The sequence below is a fragment of the Salmo salar genome, chromosome ssa13 (genome assembly GCF_905237065.1).
Source record: "Salmo salar chromosome ssa13, Ssal_v3.1, whole genome shotgun sequence".
NCBI classification, from domain to species: Eukaryota; Metazoa; Chordata; class Actinopteri; order Salmoniformes; family Salmonidae; genus Salmo; species Salmo salar.
Genome location: NC_059454.1, coordinates 60,951,940 through 60,978,873, shown reverse-complemented (window position 1 = coordinate 60,978,873; position 26,934 = coordinate 60,951,940). Strand labels below are relative to the sequence as shown.

General features: G+C 43.0%; 1 protein-coding gene across 20 annotated transcripts in view; it reads right to left on the bottom strand.

Moving 5' to 3' along the window:
• Positions 1–26,934, bottom strand: part of dlg2 (discs, large homolog 2 (Drosophila)) — a 400,329-nt gene that overhangs the window by 180,797 nt on the left and 192,598 nt on the right. For 15 of the 20 annotated variants that reach the window (XR_006758604.1, XM_014136934.2, XM_045693428.1 and 12 more), the window contains one exon: positions 4,392–4,475. The exons of the other annotated variants lie outside the window; for them this stretch is intronic. Coding sequence is in view for 14 of the 15 variants with exons in the window: in XM_014136934.2 (XP_013992409.1) it covers positions 4,392–4,475 (84 nt within the window). In the remaining variant the exon portion in view is untranslated. The remainder of the gene's footprint in view (positions 1–4,391; positions 4,476–26,934) is intronic. 20 annotated transcript variants of the gene reach the window in all.

Below are 26,934 nucleotides of genomic sequence, written 5' to 3'. Positions count from 1 at the left end.
TTCAGAGACTTGTCCCGAAGCCACTCTTGCGTTGTCTTGGCTGTGGGCTTAGGGTCGTTGTCCTATTGAAAGGTGAACCTTTGCCCCAGTCTGAGGTCCTGAGCGTTCTGGAGCAGGTTTTCATCAAGGATCTCTTTGTACTTTGCTCTGTTCATCTTTGCCTCGAACCTGACTAGTCTCCCAGTCCTTGCCTTCTGAAAAACATCCCCATAGCATGATGCTGCCACCACCATGCTTCACTGTAGGGATGGTGCCATGTTTCCTCCAGACTTGACACTTGGCATTCAGGCCAAAGAGTTCGATCTTGGTTCAATCTTTAATGAGGAGTGGCTTCTGTCTGGCCAATTTACCGTAAAGGCCTGATTGGTGGAGTGCTGCAGAGATGGTTGTCCTTCTGGAAGGTTCTCCCATCTCCACAGAGGAACTCTAGAGCTCTGTCACAGTAACGATCGGGTTCTTGGTCACCTTCCTGACCAAGGCCCTTCTCCCCCGATTTCTCAGTTTGGCCAGGCGTCCAGCTCTAGGGAGAGTCTTTGTGGTTCTAAACTTCTCCCATTTAAGAATGATGGAGGCCACTGTGTTCTTGGGGACCTTCAATGCTGCAGAAATGTTTTGCTAACCTTCCCCAGATCTGTCTCGGAGCTCTACGGATTCCTTTGACCTCATGGCTTGGTTTTTTCTCTGACATGCACTGTCAACTGTGGAACCTTATATAGACAGGTGTGTGCCTTTCCAAATCATGTCCAATCATTTACCACAGGTGGACTCCAATCAAGTTGTAGAAACATCAAGGATGATCAATAGAAAAAGGATGCACCTGAGCTCAATTTCGTGTCTCACAGCAAAGGGTCTGAATACTTATGTAAATAAGGTATTTCAGGTTTTTTTATATACATTTGCAAACATTTCTAAAAACCATTTTTTTCCCGCTTTGTCATTATGGGGTATTGTGTGTTTTTAAAAAAAATTTAATCCATTTTAGAATAAGGCTGTAAAGAAAGAAAATGTGGAAAAAGTTCATGGGTCTGAATACTTTCCGAAGGCACAGTATATCTATCTGTTTTTTCTATGCATTAGCAGGACAGAATGGTAGCGCCGGGTAAGCTCAAAGGGGGAGGTGTGTGTCTCTTTGTTAACAACAGCTGATGCGCAATCTCTAATATTAAGGAAGTCTCGAGGTTCACCTGAGTTAGAATAGCTCATGATAAGCTGTAGACCATACTATTTACCAAGAGAGTTTTCATCTATATTTTTTGTAGCTGTCTATTTACCACCACAAACCGATGCTGGCACTAAGACCGCACTCAACGAGCTGTATACCGCCATAAGCAAACAAGAAAATGCTCATCCAGATGCAGCGCTCCTAGTGGCCAGTGATTTTAATGCCAGTGATTTTAATGCAGGGAAACTGAAATCCATTTTACCTCATTTCTACCAGCATGTAACATGTGCAGCTTGAGATGAAAAAACTCTAAACGATCTTTACTCCACACACAGAAAAACACATACAAAGCTCTCCCTCGACCTCCATTTGGCAAATCTGAACTCTATCATCCTGATCCCTGCTTACAAGCAAAAACTCAAACAGGAAGTAACGACGTGCTCAATATGGAAGTGGTCAGTATGGAAGTGTCAGATGAAGTGGATGCTAAGCTACAGGACTGTTTCGCTAACACAGACTGGAATATGTTCCGAGATTCATCTGATGGCATTGAGGAGTTTACCACATCAGTCTCCTGCTTCATTAATAAGTGCATCTACAATGTCGTCTCCATAGTGACCATACGTACATATCCCAACTATCTGCACCGAGCTAAAGGATAGAGCTGCTGCTTTCAGGGAGCGGGACACTAATCCAGACACTTATGACAAATCCAGCTACATCCTCTGACGAACCATCAAACAGGCAAATCATCAATACAGGGCTAAGATCGAATCCTACTACACCAGCTCGGATGAGGCAGGGTTTGAAAACTAGCATGGATTACAAAGGGAAACCCAGACGCCGAACTGCCCAGTGATGCAAGTTTACCAGACATGCTAAATACCTTCAATGTTCGCGTCGAGGCAAGCAACACTGAACCATGCATGAGAGCACCAGCTGTTCCGGACGACTCTATGATCACGTTCTCCATAGCCGATGTAAGACCTTTAAACAGGTTAACATTCACAAGGCCGCAGGGCCAGAAGGATTACCAGGAAGCGTAATCAGAGCATGCGCTGACCAGCTGACGAGTGTCTTCAATGACATTTTCAACCGCTCTTTGGCCCAGTCTGTAATAACTACATGTTTCAATCAGACCCCCATAGCCCTGTGCCCAAGAACACAAAGGTAATGTGTCTAAATGACTATCGGCCTGTAGCACTCACATCTGTAGCCATGAAATGTTTGAAAGCATGGTCATGGCTCACATCAACACCATCATCCCAGACACCCTGGACCCACTCCAATTCGCATACCGCCTCAACAGATCCACAGATGACGCACTCTCAATCGCACTCCACATCGCCCTTTCTCATCTGGACAAAAGGAAAACCTATGTGAGAATGCTGTTCATTGACTAAAACTCAGCGTTCAACACCATAGTGCCCTCCAAGCTCATCACAAACCTAAGGACCCTGGGACTAAACACCTCTCTCTGCAGCTGGATCCTGGACTTCCAGATGGGCCACCCCCAGGTGGTGAGGGAATTCAACAACACATCCGCTATGCTGACCCTCAACACAGGGGCCCCTCAGGGGTGCATGCCTAGTCCCCTCTTGTACTCCCTGTTCACCCATGACTGCAAGACTCCAACAACATCATTACATTTTCAGATGACACGGCGGTGGTAGGCCTGATCACAGACGACGATGAGACAGCCTATAAAGAGGTTAGAGAACTGGCAGTGTTGTGCCAGAACAACAACCTCTCCCTCAACATCAGCAAGACAAAGAAGCTGATCGTGGACTACAGGAAATGGAGGGCCGAGCACGCCCCCATTCACATCAACGAGGCTGTAGTTGAGCGGTTCGTTAGCTTCAAGTTTCTCTGTGTCCATATCACTAAGGATCTATCATGGGCCACACACACCAACACAGTTGTGAAGAGGGCACAATGCCTCTTCCCTCTCAGGAGGCTGAAAAGATTTGGCATGGGCTCTCAGATCCTCAAAACGTTCTACAGCTGCACCACTGACAGCATCTTGACTGGCTGGATCACCGCTTGGTAAGGCAACTGCTTGACATCTGACCGCAAGACGCTACAGAGGGTAGTGAGTATGGCCCAGTGCATCACTGGGGCTGAACTCCCTGCCATCCAGGACCTCTATACGAGGCAGTTTCAGAGGAAGGCCCAAGTCAAAGACTGTTCTCTCTGCTACCACACTGCGAGAGGTACTGATGGTCTGGAACCAACAAGACCCTGAACCGCTTCTACCGCCAAGCAATAAAACTGCTAAATAGTTAGTTAAATAGTTAACCAAATAGCTATCCAAACTATCTGCATTGACCCTTTTTGCAGGAACTTTTATGACTCATCACATACACTGCTGCTCCTCTTTATTCCTAGTTATATGTACATATCTACCTCAATTACCCCATACCCCTGCACATCGACTAGGCACTCGTACCCTGTGTATATAACCAAGTTATCGTTACTCATTGTGTATTCATTACTACGTGCTTTATTTTCTACAATTTCTCTATTTTCTTTCTCTCTGCATTGTTGGGAAGAGCCCGTAAGCATATTAATGTGATCTACACCTGTTGCTTATGAGGCATGATTTTGTATTTGAAAATACACTAAAATGAAATTACTGAAGGAGTGTCTTGTTTAACTGATCCTTTGAACTTGCCTTGGGATACAGTGGACAACCATGTCTTTCTTGTCGCAGAAGTAGACAATGCTTCAGATTACCTTTCTGAACGTCTTTCTTCCTGCCTTCACAGAAGTTATATCATGGCAAACAAATTTTGCTTGATTTGTCGCATGAGGTGTTTGACAAATGACATTTGCTTTTTGGATGTAACATTTTCTATATTCATACCTAGAGAAAGACAAGGCAAAGCGGTCTATTATAAACCTGCTAAGATAACTCATCGCTATATGCCCACATAACACTAAAATATTAAAACCAACTCAAAACAATATCAAATAAATACCTATATTTCCATCAAGCTAATACTGTATGTCCCATAACCTATTTTATCCATGATAGAGTGAAAAGGGGCAATACCCCCAAGGCCTGAGTGCCTTATGATATGAAAGCAGTGAAGTCCTCTCTGTGTACAGCACAAGAGTGGAAAGCAGCATGAGAGTGGCATGGATGGGCAGTGCCCTGCCCGAAGCATGGGGAGAAGGATGGCATGAAGATGGGGCCCGAGGGACAGTGTAAAGTCCCCTCTCTCACCCAGGGAGCGTTCATCAAGTCGGGGTTCATGCATGCCGGGGGCTGGCCAGTGTGTGGGGACCCCTGCACCGCAGCCGGCCTGTTCTGTGGACAAGAGAGAGCAATCCAGCTTTGACCACAAGGGGGAAACCAAGAGAAGAGCAAAAGTCAAAATGTTCAGGGTAAAGTTTCTCATATGGGTACATATCTAGGATCAGTTTACCCTCCCTAAATCCTAACCGTGTGGTTAGGGGAGGGATGCAAAAAAAGGCCTCAGATCTGAGTCTGGGTTAACTTCATCCTGCTCAAAAGTAAACACTCATCCAAAAGCTCCAGTCACCTGGGAAGAAGCAACACGCAAACACGCGTGTGAAACTCAAGACAAACACACCAGCCAGTGTAGCTGTGATAGAAACAAATAGACAGGGTGACGAATGCCACCATGCTCTCCAACAATTAGACCCACCACACACACACAGTTTGGGCAGACAGTAATGGCTGGAAAACCACGGGTCAAAAGAACAAACATGATGATCAAGTTCCCATGTACCGCAGCAACATTGAATGGACACACTCAGATTCCCTCCCAAATGACATTCTATTCCTTAGTGCACTACTATTAACCAGTGCCCATAATGCTCTGGTCAAAAGCAGTGCTCTATGTAGGGAATATGGTGCCATTTGGGATGCAACCTAAATAAGCAATTCACAACATTCAGCAGGCTCGGAATACAAAAATCCCAGTACGTGATGAACCAAAACAATAGATGAGATATCTACGACTGAGGGAACAGCGTTATAGGTGGATCATGTCAGCTGCAATGCACCAGCAATCACAGTGATCTTTGATAAGGGCCTTTTAAGAGTTGAGGGAGAAGCCTATGTATAGGGCAGCAGGTAGCCTAGCAGTAAGCAAAAAGGTTGCTGGTTTGAATCCCAGAGCCGACTAGGTGAAAAATCTGTCGTTGTGTCCTTGAGCAAAGCCCTTAACCTTAATTGCACTTGTAAGTTTCTCTGGATATAATGTTAAATGTATGCTACATGCCTAATGCTATACCGCCCAGCCCCTCACCCTGTTGAAATAACATCAAGAGCAACAGGCCAGAGAGAACTATCCCAAAATATATTAATCTGCAATAAGCTAGTTACACATATCAGATTTCCCTGATTTAAGCTGCAGTCATATTTTAAAGCATCTTTCCACACGTTCCTATGCAGAGGAACAATCTGATGCCTCAAACTCTCCAATTACCCCACATCCTGTGCTAATAATCTCGCTTTATGATTAGACACTAAGCACTGTGGCCGACTGTCTAATCCACTGTCCTATTTTTCCTCTTTTATCACTCCCTCGATCTTTCCTCAGTTTCTCTTTTACCCTTTTCACACTACTGAGTCAAGCCAAGTTATACATCCACCATAGTTGCTGGAACCGTACTGGAAAGGCCAATTAAAAGGAAATATCAGACCCAGTACAGTTCGGGTTGACACGCTAATCTGAAAAGGTAATTACATTCTCAAACTAATGCATTCTAACTCGCTCACTCTTTCGCTCTCCTCTAGTAGTCTGAGTAAGAACAGACAGACAGTGAACACTCCAGCTGGTGCCCACAGGGCAAAACTCATGCACTCTTCCTCTCTGACCACAATTCCCTTCCCAAACTAAGTGGACCTCAACCATCTGACCCCTATCAGACTACCACAGAGTTCTAACCCCCAGTACTACACCAAATACAGTACATGGGTTTGATTCCCACGTCTGCCACACACTGAATATTAACACAACACCTTAGTCGTTACGCCAAGAGATCCGATCCCCTTGACAAGGTCGCTAGGTTTTGGGTTAGGGTTGCTACAATATGCTTACTGTCTATTATGATTGGGTATTGAGGGACATACTGTAAGCACTAACATTGGTCACTTAGAGAGTGGGATGTCACTGGCTTAAGGTAGAAATAACAGTGCTTGGCCTCTCGAGTGGCGCAGCGTTATAAGGCTACAGACCCAGGTCTGTAGCCTATAAGACTACAGACCCGGGTTCGATCCCAGGCTGTTTCACAGCCGGCAGTGACCGGGAGACCCATAAGGCGGCGCACAATTGGCCCATCGTCGTCCGGGTTAGGGGAGGGTTTGGCCGGCCGGGATGTCCTTGTCCCATCGCGCTCTAGCAACCCCTTGTGGCAGGACGGGCGCCTGCAAGCTGATTTCAGTCACCAAGATGTACGGCGTTTCCTCCGACACGTTGATGCGGGTTAAGCGAGCAGTGCTGCTTGGCAGAGTCGTGTTTCGGGGAGAACCTTTGCCTCTCCCAAGTCAGTACGGGAGTTGCAGCGATGGTACAAGACTGGAGCTAACAATTGGATATCAATTAGGGAGGAAAAGGTGTAAAAGTAAAAAAAATTAAAACATTTAAAAAATATATATATATAAGAAATGTAAAGCTGTAGAGTGATTTAGGCATAGATTCAATCAAATCAAGCAATAACCAGCGACAGCCGACACATAGCTTGTGTTTTGGTGGTGTCGGAGGTGTACCTGCGTTAGAACTGGCAAATCGGGGGGAAGTTGCTGGTGTGGTCATTGTCATGAAGCCACACCCGTCTCACACATGCTAGAAGTTCAGAATGAAAAAGTGGAGGCTATATACAGTAGATTTAATGACACTCAAATTGAAAATAATTTAACTAAATAATGAGGATTTGTATCAGCCTAATAGAGGTGTAGATTACATCTCACATTCCAGTGTTCAAACTTGGAAACAAAGGCTGCATAGGATCTCTCTCAACGTGACTCTGTGTAACCCTTATTTTCTCTCTCTATGTCATTTATATGTATCCATACTGTAATGTATGTATCTGTATCCAGAGATAAATGTGTGTGCAAGAGAGACATTACGTGTGAATGTATTACACTTGTGTGGATTCCATTTTAAGATGCCATTATATCTTGCGTTGGCACAGTTCCATTGAACCGGCACACTTTTCTCACTGCACCCTGTAATTGAATATAACTATTCAGATAGGGCAATCAGCAGACGTCATCCCACACTGGCACTTAGTGTCTGTGCCTAACGTACCATAGCAATGCCCACTGAAAAGTGGAAACTGGCAGTGCCATTCCTTAATATCGGCACAGTAACATTAAATGTCCTCTACGCATCTTCATTCTATACGTTATTAAGACGCGGCTCAGTTGGTAAGCTCGTGGCGCCGGCAATTCCAAGCGTCCTGGGTTCAATTCCGGGGGGGATCACATACACGACTATCGCTTTGATAAAAGCTTCTGCCAAAAGGCATAAACTGCAAACGATTATATTATGGCAACATTATCTTAACATCATAAATGACCTCTTCTCAAAGGAATGTACGTGTTTTTTAGAGTTGTGTTTTTCTTGAGCTGATTATATCTTTCAATCTGTAAATTGAGAGGACTTGAAATTGTACGGTGTCTCAAGTAAAAAAAAAAACACACACACTTCAGTTAAAAACTTTATACGGAGTAGAAAGGAAACAGTGAACATAAAATAACTGGGATGCCCACTCTCACACACACAAACACCCAAACACAGGAGAGGGGCACATGTGGGAAGCCAAGGGCAGTGCCCGGTTCCTCTTTTCCAACATGGCCACTTCAGATGAACATAGAGAGCTGATGAACTTGTCTGCAAACACAGAGTTAGGTGTGTGTCACTATCCCTCCTGTCTGTCGCCCAAAATGGGATGTAGAGGAGTACTGGATAGTGGTCATGGGGAAAAACTAGGCCTAATACCACTCTGTTGCATTTCCATGACCATTTGTAACACAAATTGGTTACACTTTCCATTACAGTGCCCTTATTACTGTGTAATTTCCTGTAATTGTAATTACTCACTATTACACTGAACTTAAACTGTACTTAAGAGTTACTTAGGGTTAGAGTTAGTACCTAAGTAAGGGTTAGGGTTTAATGAGTAATTACAATACTTATTACACTTTAATTACACAAGTAGTTACACAGTAATAACGGCAGTGTAATGTAAAGTGTTACCCAGAAATCTCATTAGCTCTCAATGTATTCTGTGAGCCATTCTATTCATATGTAGGGAAGAATGGCATTTCATTCAATCCCCTGTAGACCTATACAGATGCAGTGATATGAAAATGTGGGGTTGGCCCATAAGCGGGCATACTTTACTTGAAGTTGTAAAGATACCATATGACGTACATAACACATATACTACCATGCAGTTACACAGGATTGCAACGTATTGGTAGTACATGTAACCACTACACTATTGCACCACAACTACTTTGAATGAGAATTTGCCGAGTTGTGAAGCTGTGTTTCTCCATCCTGGTCCTTGGGACCCAAAGGGTCGCAAAATTGTTGTTTTTGCCCTAGCATTCACACACTTCATTCAACTAGTCAACTCATCATCAAGGTTTTGATTTGAATCAGGTGTGTTAGTGCTATAGGGCAAAAATAAAAACGTGCACCGCTTTGGGTCCCTAGGACCAGGACTAAGAAACACTGCAAGTGCCAACAACATTTTGGTTACCAAAGTAGTTATGGAATAATTATATATGCATTAGGAAGAGGTAATGTGAAGTGTTACCCATTTACCTTGACTTTTTATAGTGTGTAGGCCTACATGTTCAAGCAGCCAGAATCTCTCAAAATCATTGAGACATTATCCAGAAAGAGCAGAGCTGAGCTAAGCTTTTCCTCCCTTTCAACATGAGTCATCCTGAGCTACCATTGACAGCAGTGAGTGTGCATTCAAAAATATGCTTGCCATAGTTCTTCAAAACATTGAAACTGACATAGTTAAAGGGATAGTTCACTCAAAAACAATACTTGAGTATGTTGTTCATCAGTCCACTGTTAATGCAATCCCAAACAATTGTGCATGTCAGCAGTCACGTTCCCAAGATGGATCACTTTCAGTACAGAGCAAAAACTGTGAAGTCTTTTACATCATATGTGTTAATAACTATAGCTACATTAATAAACTCAGCAAAAAAAGAAACGTCCCTTTTTCAGGACCCTGTCTTTCAAAGATAATTCGTAAAAATCCAAATAACTTCACAGATCTTCATTGTAAAGAGTTTAAACACTGTTTCCCTTGCTTGTTCAATGAACCATAAACAATTAATAAACATGCTCCTGTGGAACGGTCGTTAAGACACTAACAGCTTACAGACGGTAGGCAATTAAGGTCACAGTTATGAAAACTTAGGACACTAAAGAGGCCTTTCTACTGAGTCACACAAAACACCAAAAGAAAGATGCCCAGGGTCCCTGCTTATCTGTGTGAACGTGCCTTAGGCATGCTGCAAGGAGGCATGAGGACCGCAGATGTGGCCAGGGCAATAAATTGCAATGTCCGTACTGTGAGACGCCTAATACAGCGCTACAGGGAGACAGGACGGACAGCTTATCGTCCTTGCAGTGGCAGACCACGTGTAACAACACCTGCACAGGATCAGCACATCCGAACATCACACCTACAGGACAGGTACAGGATGGCAACAACAACTGCCTGAGTTACACCAGGAACACACAATCCCTCCATCAGTGCTCAGACTGTCTGCAATAGGCTGAGAGAGGCTGGACTGAGGGCTTGTAGGCCTGTTGTAAGGCAGGTCCTCACCAGCAAGAACGTCGCCTATGGGCACAAACCCACCGTCACAGGACCAGACAGGACTGGCAAAAAGTTATCTTCACTGACAAGACGCAGTTTTGTCTTACCAGGGGTGATGGTCGGATTCACATTTATCGTTGAATGAGCATTACATCGAGGTCTGTACTCTGTAGCAGGACCGATTTGGAGGTGGAGGGTACGTCATGGTCTGGGGCAGTGTGTCACAGCATCATCGGACTGAGCTTGTTGTCATTGCAGGCAATCTCAACGCTGTGCGTTACAGGGAAGACATCATCCTCCCTCATGTGGTACCCTTCCTGCAGGCTCATCAAAAACATGATCCTCCAGCCTGACAATGCCACCAGCCATACTGCTCATTCTGTAAGTGATTTCCTGCAAGACAGGAATGTCAGTGTTCTGCCATGGCCAGCGAAGAGCCCGGATCTCAATCCCATTGAGCACACCTGGGACCTATTGGATCGGAGGGTGAAGGCTAGGGGCATTCCCCCCAGAAATGTCCGCGAACTTGCAGGTGCCTTGGTGGAAGTGTGGGGTAACATCTCACAGCAAGATCTGGCAAATCTGGTGCAGTCCATGAGGAGGAGATGCACTGAAGTACTTAATGCAGCTGGTGGCCACACCAGATACTGACTGTAACTTTTGATTTTGACCCCCCCTTTGTTCAGGGACACATTATTCCATTTCTGTTAGTCAAATGTCTGTGGAACTTGTTCAGTTTATTTCTCAGTTGTTGAATCTTGTTATGTTCATACAAATATTTACACATGTTAAGTTTGCTGAAAATAAATGCAGTTGACAGTGAGAGGACGTTTCTTTTTTTGCTGAGTTTAGCAATATGCCATATGGCACTATCTATAGTGTATGGCAGGATCAGTATTAAGAGGTCGTAGCGCAGAAGCTTATGTGCAATATCTACAAGGGGCCAACAAAGACCCAGCTGACTTGAAAGCTATTAAAAACGACTAGGAAAAGGCTAGGCATTTTCAGTTATAATATGGTTGCAGAAAGATCGCTAAATTATATTTGTAATTTTAAAAACTCATGCAATGGTTAACCGTTTGGTCTGAAATGATTAACCTTTGGTTGCATGAGGTTTGAAAATGAAAAATACATTGGGATGAGGTGTGGAAGGGATTAGGTGTTTGCAAAAAAAATAAAAAAATGTTGATTGGGATTATTATTGAATGTACAGATTATACACTGTCAATACCTAACTGTACAGTTGTATTTCTGATTATTTTAGTCACCAATTACACACAGATATACGTAGTTTATACAATTAAAAATACAGCCGTTTGTTAGGGCACATTTCTCATCAGTCCATTTGGTCTCAAAATATCATTATTTTCCACATATTTGCCTCATAGTTATCCTAATAGCAGGTCTACGTTTACCTCCTGGAAAGTCTCATGATATTACAAAACCAGATTGATGCGCAAAACACATCATCAGGAGGCTTATTAATGCTCTTGCTTAATTTTGGACATCAAGAGACTAAAAGAAATATATCTTTAAAAACTTGAAAATTGACATGCTCAATTTTGTGGGACTGTAGGCTATCAAAAGTGAAGAATAATTGAAAAAATGATTTTAGTAAAATGACACTTTATGATGGCTTTTAATTTACAGAGAACAATCTAACATTATGGCACTGTATCTTGGCATACTGGTTACTGCCAACAGACAACCAACCCACAAAAACAACAACAACGGTTGATAACCATCAGATCTGAAACTTTGACCACAGGGCATGTTTGTACTCGTTCCATATTGTTACCACAATCATAGCACTGAGACACGGCCCACGTAGCATGGTTTAGCACTGTAGCACGGTTAGCTCTGGGGTGACGTTTCCCCTAGGTACAGATTTAGGATCAGCTTCCCCTCCCCCAATCCTAACCTTAACCATTAGTGGGGTGGATGCAACCTGATCCAAGATCAGCGTCTAGGGGCAACTTCACCCTACTCGGTTCAGCCCACTGAAGTATACTTAGCGTTGCAAAGCTACCGGTGATTTACCAAAGTAAATAGGTAATCTATGTCAATCTATGGTAACTTTGGCAATGTATACTTAAATAGCTTTTAAAAACTGTATTAATATATAGTATTCATTTCTTATATGTGTCCATATTGTCCCTGAGTTTATAGTGGATAGACCATACAGTTTAAGAGAAAATAGCCTAATTAATGAAAACATTTTCTAATCAACAATGGCATTATTTTCTATTAACTCTGCAACTCTTCCAACTATTGACTTTTTTCACAACTGCCACCAGTTTGTCAGCAAAACATTTACAATAAAGATACAGTATACTGACAGTAAACTATACTGCTCAAAAAAATTAAGGGAACACTAAAATAACACATCCTAGATCTGAATGAATGAAATAATCTTATTAAATACTTTTTTCTTTACATAGTTGAATGTGCTTACAACAAAATCACACAAAAATAATCAATGGAAATCCAATTTATCAACCCATGGAGGTCTGGATTTGGAGTCACACTCAAAATTAAAGTGGAAAACCACACTACAGGCTGATCCAACTTTGATGTAATGTCCTTAAAACAAGTCAAAATGAGACTCAGTAGTGTGTGTGGCCTCCACGTGCCTGTATGACCTCCCTACAACGCATGGGCATGCTCCTGATGAGGTGGCGGATGGTCTCCTGAGGGATCTCCTCCCAGACCTGGACTAAAGCATCCGCCAACTGCTGGACAGTCTGTGGTGCAACGTGGCGTTGGTGGATGGAGCGAGACATGATGTCCCAGATGTGCTCAATTGGATTCTGGTCTGGGGAACGGGCGGGCCAGTCCATAGCATCAATGCCTTCCTCTTGCAGGAACTGCTGACACACTCCAGCCACATGAGGTCTAGCATTGTCTTGCATTAGGAGGAACCCAGGGCCAACCACACCAGCAAATGGTCTCACAAGGGGTCTGAGGATCTCATCTCGGTACCTAATGGCAGTCAGGCTACCTCTGGCGAGCACATGGAGGGCTGTGCGGCCCCCCAAAGAAATGCCACCCCACACCATGACTGACCCACCGCCAAACCGGTCATGCTGGAGGATGTTGCAGGCAGCAGAACGTTCTCCACGGCGTCTCCAGACTCTGTCACGTCTGTCACGTGCTCAGTGTGAACCTGCTTCATCTGTGAAGAGCACAGGGCGCCAGTGGCGAATTTGCCAATCTTGGTGTTCTCTGGCAAATGCCAAATGTCCTGCACGGTGTTGGGCTGTAAGCACAACCCCCACCTGTGGACGTCGGGCCCTCATACCACCCTCATGGAGTCTGATTCTGACCGTTTGAGCAGACACATGCACATTTGTGGCCTGCTGGAGGTCATTTTGCAGGGCTCTGGCAGTGCTCCTCCTGCTCCTCCTTGCACAAAGGCGGAGGTAGCGGTCCTGCTGCTGGGTTGTTGCCCTCCTACGGCCTCCTCCATGTCTCCTGATGTACTGGTCTGTCTCCTGGTACACCTCCATGCTCTGGACACTATGCTGACAGACACAGCAAACCTTCTTGCCACAGCTCGCATTGATGTGCCATCCTGGATGAGCTGCACTACCTGAGCCACTTGTGTGGGTTGTAGACTCCGCCTCATGCTACCACTAGAGTGAAAGCACCACCAGCATTCAAAAGTGACCAAAACATCAGCCAGGAAGCATAAGAACTGAGAAGTGGTCTGTGGTCACCACCTGCCGAACCACTCCTTTATTGGGGTTGTCTTGCTAATTGCCTATAATTTCCACCTGTTGTCTATTCCATTTGCACAACAGCATGTGAAATGTATTGTCAATCAGTGTTGCTTCCTAAGTGGACAGTTTGATTTCACAGAAGTGTGATTGACTTGGAGTTACATTGTGTTGTTTAAGTGTTCCCTTTATTTTTTTGAGCAGTGTATATAAATAAAACACCTCCAAAACAAAGGTCATGTGGTTTGGTAAGAAGAATGCCCCTCTCCCCACAGGTGTGATTACAACCTCTGAGGGTTTAGAGCTTGAGGTAGTCACCTTATATAAGTACTTGGGAGAATGGCTAGACGGTACACTGTCCTTCTCTCAGCACATATCAAAGCTGCAGGCTAAAGTTAAATCTAAACTTGGTTTCCTCTATTGTAATCGCTCCTCTTTCACCCCAGCTGCCAAAGTAACCCTGATTCAGATGATTATCCTAACCATCCTAGATTACGGAGATGTCATTTATAGATCGGCAGGTAAAGGTGCTCTTGAGCGGCTAGATGTTCTTTACCTTTCAGGCCATCAGATTTGCCACCAATGCTCCTTATAGGACACATCACTGCACTTTACTCCTCTGTAAACTGGTCATCTCTGTATACTCGTCACAAGACCCACTGGTTGATTCTTATTTATAAAACCCTTTTAGGCCTCACTCCCCCCTATCTGAGATATCTACTGCAGCCCTCATCCTCCACATACAACACCCGTTCTGCCAGTCACATTCTGTTAAAGGTCCCCAAAGCACACATATCCCTGGGTCGCTCCTCTTTTCAGTTCGCTGCAGCTATGGACTGGAACGAGCTGCAACAAACACTCAAACTGGACAGTTTTATCTCAATCTTTTCATTCAAAGACTCAATCATGGACAATTGTGTCTGCTTCGCATAATGTATGGTTGTCTCTACCTTCTTGCCCTTTCTGCTGTTGTCTGTGGCCAATAATGTTTGTACCATGTTGTGCTGCTGCCATGTTGTGTTGCTACTATGTTGTTGTCATGTTGTGTTGCTACCATGTTGTTGTCATGTTGTGTCAAGAGCGTCATTGTAGCTCAGTTGGTAGAGCATGGTGTTTGCAACACCTGGGTTGTGGGTTCGATTCCCACGGGGGGCCAGCACAGAAAAATAATGTATGAAATGAAATGTATGCATTCACTACTGTAAGTCGCTCTGGATAAGGGCGTCTGCTAAATGACAAAAATGTGTTGCTACCATGCTTTGTTGTCATGTGTTGCTGCCATGCTATGTTGTTGTCTTAGGTCTCTCTTTATGTAGTGTTGTGGAGTCTCTCTTGTTGTGATGTGTGTTTTGTACTATATTTTTATTTTTATTCCCAGCCCCCGTCTCCGCAGGAGGCCTTTTACCTTTTGGTAGGCCGTCATTGTAAATAAGAATGTGTTCTTAACGGGCTTGCCTAGTTAAATAAAGGTTAAATAAAATTAAAACAATCTGAAGTAGCCAATACAGCCACTAGATGTCATCTGATAAAAAAAATAAAAAATAATTAAACTTTAAAATTACCAAAATTCTGGTAGTTTTCTGGGAAACTTACAAAGTTTCCAGTCATATACCCTCCCTTTGCAACCCTACATATACTACTATAACCCTGAGTGACTAGTGCTCGAGGGGTGAGAGAGAGGCCCATCTGACAGCTGGTTAAACTGTGAGGAAAATGTCCTTTTGCTTCGTAAAAAGAGGAACGCAAGACTGAATACGTAATGAGGTCCTCCGGGGAAAATGTGAGCCTATTTTTACACACAATGTTATAACTGTAACTCATTACAGAAACCCAGCACATGCACAGCCTACTCTAGGCAGACAAATATGCGCTTCTCTTTGATCAATACAGCTAATTAAAAGGCAATCGCTACCGAAATTCAAATTGAATGGCCGTGGAGCCCAGTCCAGGTAGGGATGGAACGAGATGTATAGATTTTCATAAGGCAGGGAAGGTTAGTGCAGAATGGATGGAGGGGTTGGGGGGATTATTGAAACCAGTCTATCAATTAATCTGAACACACTTTAATGGGTAGATAATCTGAGAGAGAGAGAGAGAGAGAGGTACTGTACTTTACAATGATGATGTTGTGGGACATGTGTGTACAGCACGTCAATGTGGGAAGTCAATAAACAAAAATATACAACTGTTGATAAATGAATGATAATATTACATCAGACTTTAAAATGTCCCTTGGTTCTACAGCATCTGACATCTTAAGAGTTGTTCACATGACTGGCTTGCTTTTGGCCACTTTTTCAGGTTTGCCTTGAAGCTTGCAAAGGTACTGCACTCTCTCACACTGGTTGGCAGGGTGTTCCATAATCCAGACCCTTTGATTCAAAAAAACAGTCTGGACACATTTGGTGGACCTAAACTGAGTTGAGCATTCCCCTTTGGTTGAAGCTCTTGTCCCCTTGGTATTGTCCTTGCAATATGTAAGAAACTGCTTCAGAGGTGGTGGGGCAAAGTCATGAGTGATCTTAAACAGCAGAGGTGTCAACAAGGCATACAAAGCTGTCCAAGCTCAGTATTGTATTTCCTAATGATATTGCAGTGTTGATATATATTTTTTTTGTCCAGCACTTTCAGTTTGTTTACAGAGCTTTTGAAGTGCTTTCATTGCTGTGATACTAGCCTTTGAGTGTTTCCTATGATGTCATCTTCAATGACATCATAGGAAAGGTCAAAAGGGTTTCCTATGCCATTTTGTATGTTATCAGTGACGTGGCTCTTAGGTCTTTTGAATATCGAGACATAATATTCGGAGGAAACGTGAAGGGATGGTGTCAACTTCTGGGGCCAGTGATGACATTGCAGCCTCTCCTGTGTTACTAAAAGACTGAGGAGAACTGACAAGTATTAAACCTACTAACATGATCTCACATAATCCCATGACCAGGTAGGTTACGTCCCAAATGGCACCCTATTCTCTACATAGTGAACTACTTTTTGACCAGAGCCTCTTTGTCTCTGAAAGTGGCCAAGGGAGACATTTATAAAGATGCCTAATCTCAAGGGATTTGTCCTGCACACACATTTTTCTGAACAAATCAAACAAATGTGCCAGTACTGTATGACGTGTAAGGGCTCTTCACTCAAATGCAACTACATTATGCAGAGGTTTAAGGATGTTCCATGGCTGGCTGTAGGGTTGCCTGATGAGCTGTGTGCTGCTCACGTATAGGGTAACGCTGTGCTGCCCTCAGTGCACGGAGGGTCCTTCCCCGGCGTTCGCTGCACTCAGAAAGGCTCAGCTCGTAAAGACGGGATGAGACGAGAATGTGAGGTGGCATGGCCGAGGGCTGATTCTGAGCTCTGTGCGGAATTGTTTGGAATCTCCTCGCGGTTGTGTGCACTGACCCCTTTTCCGTGGCTTTATATACCAACTCATCACTACGCTAGCCCTATTTCCCCGTTCTCCAAGACGTGAAGGGAGGGAGGGGGAGCGGAGTTAGGGAAAAAAGGGAAGCACCTGCCCTCTCCCCATACGTTTTGAGAGTTCTACTTTCATTCCATTTAATAGATGCTGAATCCAATTCTTCCTGTACATAACAGCTTTCTACTGACTGTTTATTATTAATATTTGACCCTTGCATGCTAATAAATCTCCCAGCGACAACCAATTAATTTGCCTAAAACCTGTCCCTCAATGCTGCTATGCTGCCATTGCTCAGCAGTTGAAGTATGTTTGTTGGAATGTGTGCGTGCGTGTGTCCAAAACATGTCCAGGAGCCATTTTCTTACAAACAGCAATACAGCAAAAATTTCAAAAATACTCTACATGCGTCAATTTGGGGATTATTTAAGCTTGTAGAGACAAGGAATTTAGCTCTATAGTGAGAATGACTCTGGTCTCTCTCTCCCTCCCCCATCTCTGGTGCAGAGGGAGCATGGATCACTGACGCTGAGATTCGCTGTACCTTGTTAAGAGCAAATGCTCTTAGTCATGCCTCTGTGACAGGCAGCGAAAAATAATTCAGTGACTGACATACTAGGCATCCTGCAGTCTTCCACTATAGCATATCATACGCTTCAATTTGTCAGAATTTGTTCTGAATTTTTTAAAAGAAACATGAGAAATTTGAAAGAAGTGGTGTAAAACGGTCACCGAAACATGCTGAAAATGGACTCCCTCAACAAATGTGGATCCCTATGCATTCTACTTTACAAGAAGCAATGGGAAGCTAAAGCGATTCCTTGTTGCTTGACGTAAGGCTGAAGTACTGCTCTAGGTACAAACACATTACAGCTTTAGCAAGTCCTCCCATCTAGGAACAAAGCCAGTCCCCATTACACTGCAAAGGCAGTAGTGGATAGTGGAATGAGGAGGGGGGAAAGTTCAGACTTCTTTCTGCAGGCATGATTCACTTTCTATAGGATCTGAATCAGCTGACAGAGCGGCCAAAGCTCTCGGGCTTGAACTGACGTGTCCTGAGCCCAGTTTTTCGTAAAGGGGAAAGCGAACGGGAAAAAGCAAAAGGTTAAGCAGAGAGTAGAGCAACACATAAGAGATGTACCCGCATCACCGTGTCTCGGAAAGGAGTAGCCATGACCTTTCCACTAAGATTAACAAGGAGCGACAGTAAGAGGATGCACAAACGGTGTTAAGCACTATGCACTAGCTATGCATATGCTGTAGATCTGGCTTCATTAGGTCCCGGGTAACATTAATATGGACTTTTGTTTTTGATGCTGGGCTAAAACTCAATAATCCCTCTAATGCTAAAGTTTCTTGGCTTTCGCATCCTACAAACTGTCCAATATCCCATACAAATATTTACGTGAGCGGTATACATCATTTAAACAAGCACCTTTTCGGAGAATTCCATCTAGTTATCCCAAACATTAAAAACAACCCTATAACACAACCAGAGCCCCACGCATCAACGTCAACTCTACTTTAACGACAAACAAGGCACTCAACAGCCGTCAGCTGCTTACCTTGCATCCGAACATCAACGACAAGGTGTTGTTGGTGCATGCAACTTTGCAATGACAGAGCATGGGCTTGCAGTCAGGGCTTTTGACAATGGGAGACATTCCTTCAGAGGTGCGACGCGGCCAGTGTAGCTCCAGCTCCAAGGCAGTGGAGATAAGAGATGAGGAGAAGAGGAAAGTGCACGCGCAGCTTGAGAGAGCAGCTTTACTCCTGGCTAAGCGGGAGTCTATACCCTGCACACTCACTCACACGCTCTCCCCCCACCCCCCCGCTCTCTCTCTCTCTCACTTTCCCTCACATACACACACTTTGTCTCTCCCGCTCACCCTCATATACATATACAGTATTCTCTCTCGCTCTCTCTCTCCCTGCCTCTCCCTCTCACAGAGGCATGGCATGCCCATCGCTTCTCTCGTTCACCCTCATATACAATATACTCTCTCTCGATCTCTCACACACACAGAGCCATGGCGTGCCCATCACTTCTCTATCACAGTCGTTTATATTATCACACTCTCTGTGTAAAGCTGCCACTCCTTCTTTCTCACTCTTATCCACACCTGCACCCTTGCGCCGCAATCTCTTTTGAAAACTCCTACACTTTTGAAATAAACTTGGTTTCCAAATAGCTTTCCTGTCATTCATTGTTTAGATTTTTTTTTGCAGGGCTAGTTGGGTAACTAGCGCAGTTGTACAATGCACTAATATGAATTGCATCCCATTTGCTATAAGCTGCTGTACCAGCTTATGACAAGCGATGCTATTAAGCATTAAAACACTTTCTTTAGACATTGGTTTCGCCGTGATGTGTGTGAGACTCAATGTGAACTAGCATCATGACATATCACTCTTCTGATAGTGGTGGAAAGGTATTGTGTCAGTGTAACAGTATAGCTTCCGTCCCTCTCCTCGCCCCTACCTGGGCTCGAACCAGGGACCATCTGCACAGATCGACAACAGCCACCCTCGAAGCATCGTTACCCATCACTCCACAAAAGCCGCGGCCCTTGCAGAGCAAGGGGAACAACTACTTCAAGGTCTCAGAGCGAGTGACGTCACCGATTGAAACGCTATTAGCGCGCACCACCGCTAACTAGCTAGCCATTTCACATCGGTTACATCAGGCCACCGCAGGTAAACAGTAACCAAACTAACTATGGTCTGAATTGGAGTAGGAGCTGATGAAAATAAGATTTAAAAAAAGAAAAATGAAATAGTAAAAAAAGAAAATAAACATTTTGGGTTAATGGGTTTGTATATGGATGACAGGTACGCAAACTGTGCATTTTCTGTGTTCTGGAAAGATTCGATTTTGACACAAATCAGGTGCTACTTAAATGGATCTTGGTGCCATTCTCAAAACATAGATGACAATAACAAACACTTTTTATTTTTTGGATCACCCTAGGCAGTTTCAAGGACACCCACATCAATCTCACAATCATGAAAACAGTTTCCTGTTTCGTCAGGAGACATTAGCGCTATGAATTATCCTGCCATCTCTCATCACTACGGTATTTAAACGTGTGACAGTACAGGGGAGCTGAACACAACCCAAGCCCTGCCTGGCGGGATGCCCATGTGAGCGTGGAGGGCCAGGATTAGGGGAATTTAAGAGAGTGCTGGTTCTTCTGAGGTCAAGGTGATAATTGTGAGTTGACACTCCAGGAAGATCCCTTTGGAAATAAACAAGGAATCTCCTGCTTCCTAACCCAGACCACATATAAAGTCAAATGGAGGTTTATAATAATAATAATAATAATAATAATAACAACATACTGTATATGCCACATAGCAGACGGTGCGACAGTCATGCATGCATACATTTCCATTTGGGTGGCCCCAGCGGGAATCGAACCCACTATCCTGGTATTGCAAGTGCCATGCTACCCACTAAAGCCTGTCCCATTCTTTCCAGTTGAAGCTTTTTGCGCATATATTATAACAACATTGTGTGATGTTTTTGTTCGTTTTGGCGTTCGGCAAGGGCTTTTTCCGGCTGTTCGCGGACCCCTTTTTTTTTTGAGGCAAGTTGAAGTTCGGCAGCCGAAGTCTACGCGCCTTCGTCAGTGATTTGTCAACAGTAGGGGTGGGAACTACGGACGGGATTCTTCAATGAAGTGCTTCCTGTCATTCAACGAGAAAGATGAGAGAGCACAGCAGCAGCTAGGCCCTACTGGCTGCAGTGCACTACTAGTTTTCATGCACGGTTTTTCACTTGAGAACTACAGCACCAAACATCTTAGCTAGATGTAAAATTGCGCGACTAAGACCTCCTCGGCAAAAACGTCTAAATGAATTACAGATTCCTTGATTTATCGAAGATTAATTATGACTAAGTGTTATGGCTATGTTGTTGCTACGTTGGCTCAAGAGGGACAAACCGTAATATTGCCGCTTATATTTAGCAAAGACATACACAGGATCCAACCTAGAGTGTGTGTGTGTGTGTGTGTGTGTGTGTGTGTGTGTGTGTCAGATAGGCGCCATAATGTAAGGTTGAGCAGATAAAAAAGTAAAATAATATAGTGTCAAATACATTTCATAATGACATTAGGCAATAACAGTATCAATTGCTTTTATCTCCCTATGTCCTTAAAACCCTTTCCCTCTCAAGCTCTCTGTAATGAAGTAAACATGTGGCCCTCACTTCTGTGAGAGTTACCAACAATGACCCATAGGGGGTGCAACAAGACTGAGTTTTTGTTTGTGCTGGGGCACAAGGTTGGTGCTGGATAAAGGTGTGGGCCAAGCAACTCATCAGACCTGATACTTGCGTAATTACAGCATCCCTGAATAACCAGAGTTTGCCATTATAATTAGGTTGAGGTTTTATTTATTTATTTATTCACACCAAAGAAAATAAGTGAAAGACAAAACAGTACAGATAAAAAAAAAATCTCATAAACAAAGCATATTCATTATAATTGTACATGATATACTCAGTATACAAACATTGTGCTTAAAATGCATGAGTTATAGTGTGGTAATATAAAACAAAACCCCTTAATTGAATGCTTTCTGGTAGGTAAATTTAGCCTGTTGAGTGCTTCCTACTGAAATAACTGGTAAACTAGTGAATATGTAACGAGAAACTACTGATAAAAACTTGGCATAAAAGATTCCAAGTGGGGCTGAGACAGACTATTCATTCAGTCTCAGCGAAATCTAGACTTTCTACTCACGGCCTTTTGATACCGTATACAGGTTGAGAATGGCAGATTTTGTCATTGATAAGCCCCTAAATTGGAACGCAGTGGCTGTACAATAACATGTAATGCAAAGGTTACTCAGCTTGTCCGCTTCAATGCGTTGGTTTTGACAGACATTATAAACTTGAGCACCGAGGCCCCCATTCCTCCCACTAATTGAGCTACTTTTGCACATTTGTTGTTGTCTGATTGACCGAAAGGCTGTAAATCGAGAGGGTTGATGTGTTCTGAAAGATGAGACGTTGAGGATTATAATAAAATGGCGCTTTGACGTAATACAAGCAAACCGCACACACATATGAGTCCAAATGTGCACTTCCCATTTCCATACTTGACAACTCATGTAATTTACAGTATCAATGTTTATGATCGCTATGTTACAATGACGACATGCGTTATACCCTGGGTTGTCCTGAACACAATGAGCCTGTCGTATTGTGAAGAACCATGCTCATAAGGTTCTAAATGGAACTGTTATGGTGCTATAAAGAACACTTTCTGAAGGTTATACAAAGAACGATTAAACAAAGGTTCTACATACAGTGGCCTATTTTGTTGCCTTACAACCTGGAATTAAAATAGATGTTTGGGGGGGGGGTGTATCATTTGATTTACACAACATGCCTACCAATTTGAAGATGCTAAATATTTTTATTGTGAAACAAACAAGAACTAAGACAAAAAACGGAAAACTTGAGAGTGCATAACTATTCACACCCCCAAGGTCAAAACTTTGTAGAGCCACATTTTGCAACAATTACAGCTGCAAGTCTCTTGGGGTATGTCTCTATAAGCTTGGCACATCTAGCCATTGGGATTTTTGCTCATTCTTCAAGGCAAAACTGCTCCAGCTCCTTCAAGTTGGATGGGTTCCGCTGGTGTACAGCAATCTTTAAGTCATACCACAGATTCTCAATTGGATTGAGGTCTGGGCTTTGACTAGGCCATTCCAAGACATTTACATGTTTCCCCTTAAACCACTCAAGTGTTGCTTTAGAAGTATGCTCAGGGTCATTGTCCTACTGGAAGGTGAACCTCCGTCCAAGTCTCAAATCTCTGGAAGGCTGAAACAGGTTTCCCTCAAGAATTTCCCTGTATTTAACACCATCCATCATTCCTTAAATTCTGACCAGTTTCCCAGTCCCTGCCGATGAAAAACATCCCCACAGCATGATGCTGCCACCACCATGCTTCACTGTGGGGATGATGTTCTCGGGGTGATGAGAAGTGTTAGGTTTGCGCCAGACATAGCGTTTCCTTGATGGCCAAAAAGCTCAATTTTAGTCTCAGCTGACCAGAGTACCTTCTTCCATATGTTTGGGGAGTCTCCCACATGCCTTTTGGCGAACACCAAATGTGTTTGCTTATTTTTTTTCTGGCCACTCTTCCGTAAAGCCCAGCTCTGTGGAGTGTACGGCTTAAAGTGGTCCTATGGACAGATACTACAATCTCCGCTGTGGAGTTTTGCAGGTCCTTCAGGGCTATCTTTGGTCTCTTTGTTTCCTCTCTGATTAATGCCCTCCTTGCCTGGTCCGTGAGATTTGGTGGGCAGCCCTCTCTTGACAGGTTTGTTGTGGTGCCATATTCTTTCCAGTTTTAAAAAACTGATTTAATGGAGCTCCGGGGATGTTCAATGTTTCTGATATTTTTTTCTCCACAACTTTGTCCCTGACCTGTTTGGAGAGCTCCTTGGTCTTTATGGTGCCGCTTGCTTGGTGGTGCCCCTTGCTTAGTGGTGTTGCAGACTCTGGGGCCTATCAAAACAGGTGTATATATACTGAGATCATGTGACAGATCATGTGACACTTAGTAAATAAAGTCCACCTGTTGTGCAATCTATGTGACTTCTGAAGGTAATTGGTTGCACCAGATCTTATTTAGGGGGTTCAAAGCAAGGGGTTGAATACATATGCACGCACCACTTTTCCATATATATGTTTTGAGAATCTTTTGAAGTAAGTTCTTTTTTTCCTTTCACTTCACCAATTTGGACTATTTTGTGTATGTCCATTACATGAAGTCCAAATAAAAATCAATTTCAATTACAGGTTGAAATGCAACAAAATAGGAAAAACGCCAAGTGGGATGAATACTTTTGCAAGGCACTGTAGCACCAAAAAGAGTTCCGCTATGGTTACAACCCTTTTTGGTGATATATAGAACACGTAATGTTTCTACAAATGACCAACAGATTTTTTGTTTATTCTGGTTAGTGATATCATATTGTTAAAATGTAATAGGTGTTATTATTGTGTAAATGCAGAAGTTGAATCAGGTATGATAGATCTGGAACAGTTGGGGGTCCCTGAGAAGAGAATTGAGAACCACTGATTAAGTCAACAGTTCTCAATTGACACATGAGTCTTTCTCAAGACACCGTTACTGGCTATGTAGTCATAATTAACATGTAATTACATACACAACAGATTAGATAAACTGGAATGACACTCACTCATGGTTGCACAAAACGAGCTAAGTGCAAACCACACGCCAAACTATCACTAAAAGATTAAATAACCCTTTTCTGAACTGCAAAGACCCATTGAAGGGCTCAAAGGGTCATTATGGATCCAAATAAAACCATCTCGCTTACCAAAGAACCCTTGAGGAACCCTCTCTTCGAAGTGTGTAGGATCCTAGGTTAACCTTCTCCAAGGAAAACTTGCTGTCAAGGTGAAATTCCTGGCTGGCATTATTACATTATTAATAATAATATTGTCCTTTGGTAGAGAACTCAGAATAGTTTCCTATTTATTCGAACCTACACCTTTGCTAATTATAATTCTTCCATTCTACACTATGTTTCACTGTGTCCACACATTTGTCTACACATAGGGTGGGTCCCAAATGTCTATATAGTACCCTCCTGTGGACCCTACCACCCAACACACAGATAATGTGTTGCAAGCGCAGCGCTCTACCAGCTGAGCCACACAGGACCACAGCTAGCAAAGCATGTTAATCTTAAGACCTGTCTATACTAAATCAAATCAATTTGTATTTGTCACATGCTCCGAATACAACAGGTGCTGACCTTACAGTGAAATGCTTTCTTACAAGCCCTTAAAACCTCTTAAGGATCAAACCCTTTTTTTTCAATGTTACCCAAATCTGCCTGTAGCTCAGGCCCCGAAGCAAGGACATGCATTTTCTTGGTACCATTTGAAAGGAAACACTTAGAAGTTTGTGGAAATGTGAAAGGAACGTAGGAGAATATAATTTGGTAAATATATAATAATATAATTTGGTAAAAGATCATACAAAGAAAAAAACTAAACGTTTTTTTTGGTACCGTCATCTTTGAAATGCAAGAGAAAGGCCATAATGTATTATTCCAGCCCAGGTGCAATTTAGATATTGGCCACTAGATGGCAGCAGTGTATGTGCAAAGTTTTGGTCTGATCCAATTAACCTGTTGGGGATTGGGGGCAGTATTTGCACGGCCGGATAAAAAACGTACCCGATTTAATCTGGTTCCTACTCCTGCCCAGTAACTAGAATATGCATATAATTAGTAGATTTGGATAGAAAACACTCTAAAGTTTCTAAAACTGTTTGAATGGTGTCTGTGAGTATAACAGAACTCATATGGCAGTCAAAACCCTGAGACAAATCCTAACAGGAAGTGGAAATCTGATGTGTGGAATCACTTTCAAGCCTTTGCCATTGAAACACACAGGGACGTATTAATCATTTAGCACTTCCTAAGGCTTCCACTAGATGTCAACAGTCTTTACAAAGTGGTTTGAGTCTTCTATGGTAGAAACTGACCCAAAGAGAGGCTTGGAATGTTGGTCACAGGGGGAGGGCCTTTACTACTATGACGCGGGCGCCCATGGGAACCCTTTTGTTCCGAAACGTTTAGTAAGACAATGCAATCGTCCGCCTTGAATATTATTGAAGCTCTGGTTGAAAAAGGCCCTAAAGATTTATGTTATACAACGTTTGACATGTTTGAACGAACGTAAAAAAAAAAATTGTACATTATGAGTAGCCTTCGGAACACGCTAACAAGAAGGAACTATTGGGACATAAATTATTAACTTTTTAGAACAAAACTACATTTGTTGTGGACCTGGGATTCCTGGAAGTGCCTTCTGATGAAGATAATCAAAGGTAAGGGAATATTTACAATAGTATATTTGATTTTAGATGGTTCCAAGATGGCGCTAACATGTATCGCCTAGCCTATTTTTATGAGCATACCATGTCGTTTATTGCAAAGTGTGATTTCCCAGTAAAGTTATTTTTAAATCTAGCAATGCGGTTGCATTCACGAGATGTTAATCTATAATTCTTTGACTGACAATATTACATTTTAACAATGTTTTCAAATAGTAATTTTGTAAATTGTAGCGCTGATTCACCGGAAGCATTTGAGGGAAAATATTTTCTGAACGTCACGCGCCGATGTAAAATGCTGTTTTTATATATAAATATGAACTTTATCGAACAAAAAAATGCATGTATTGTGTAACATGATGCCCTAGGAGTGTCATCTGATGAAGATTGTCAAAGGTTAGTGCTGCATTTAGCTGTGTTTTGGGTATTTGTGATGCATGCTAGTTGCTTTGAAAATGGCAGTGTGATTTTTTTGGGCAGGGTACTCTCCTAACATAATCTAATGTTTTGCTTTTGCTGTAAAGCCTTTTTGAAATCGGACAACGTGGTTCGATTCAGGAGAGGTGTATCTATAAAATGGTGTAAAATAGTCATATGTTTGAGAAATTGAAGTTATAGCATTTATGAGGTATTTGTATTTTGCGCGACGCGATTCCACTGGCTGCGTCCCACATTCCCAGGCACCGGTGTCGAGGTAATTGAGGTAATATGTACATGTAGGTAGAGTTATTAGAGTTAAAGTGACTATGCATAGATAATAACAGAGAGTAGCAGCAGCGTAGAAGAGGGTGGGGGGGGGGGGGCAATGCAAATAGTCTGGGTAGCTATTTGATTAGAGGTTCAGGAGTCTTATGGATTGGGGGTAGAAGCTGTTTAGAAGCCTCTTGGACCTAGACTTGGTGCTCC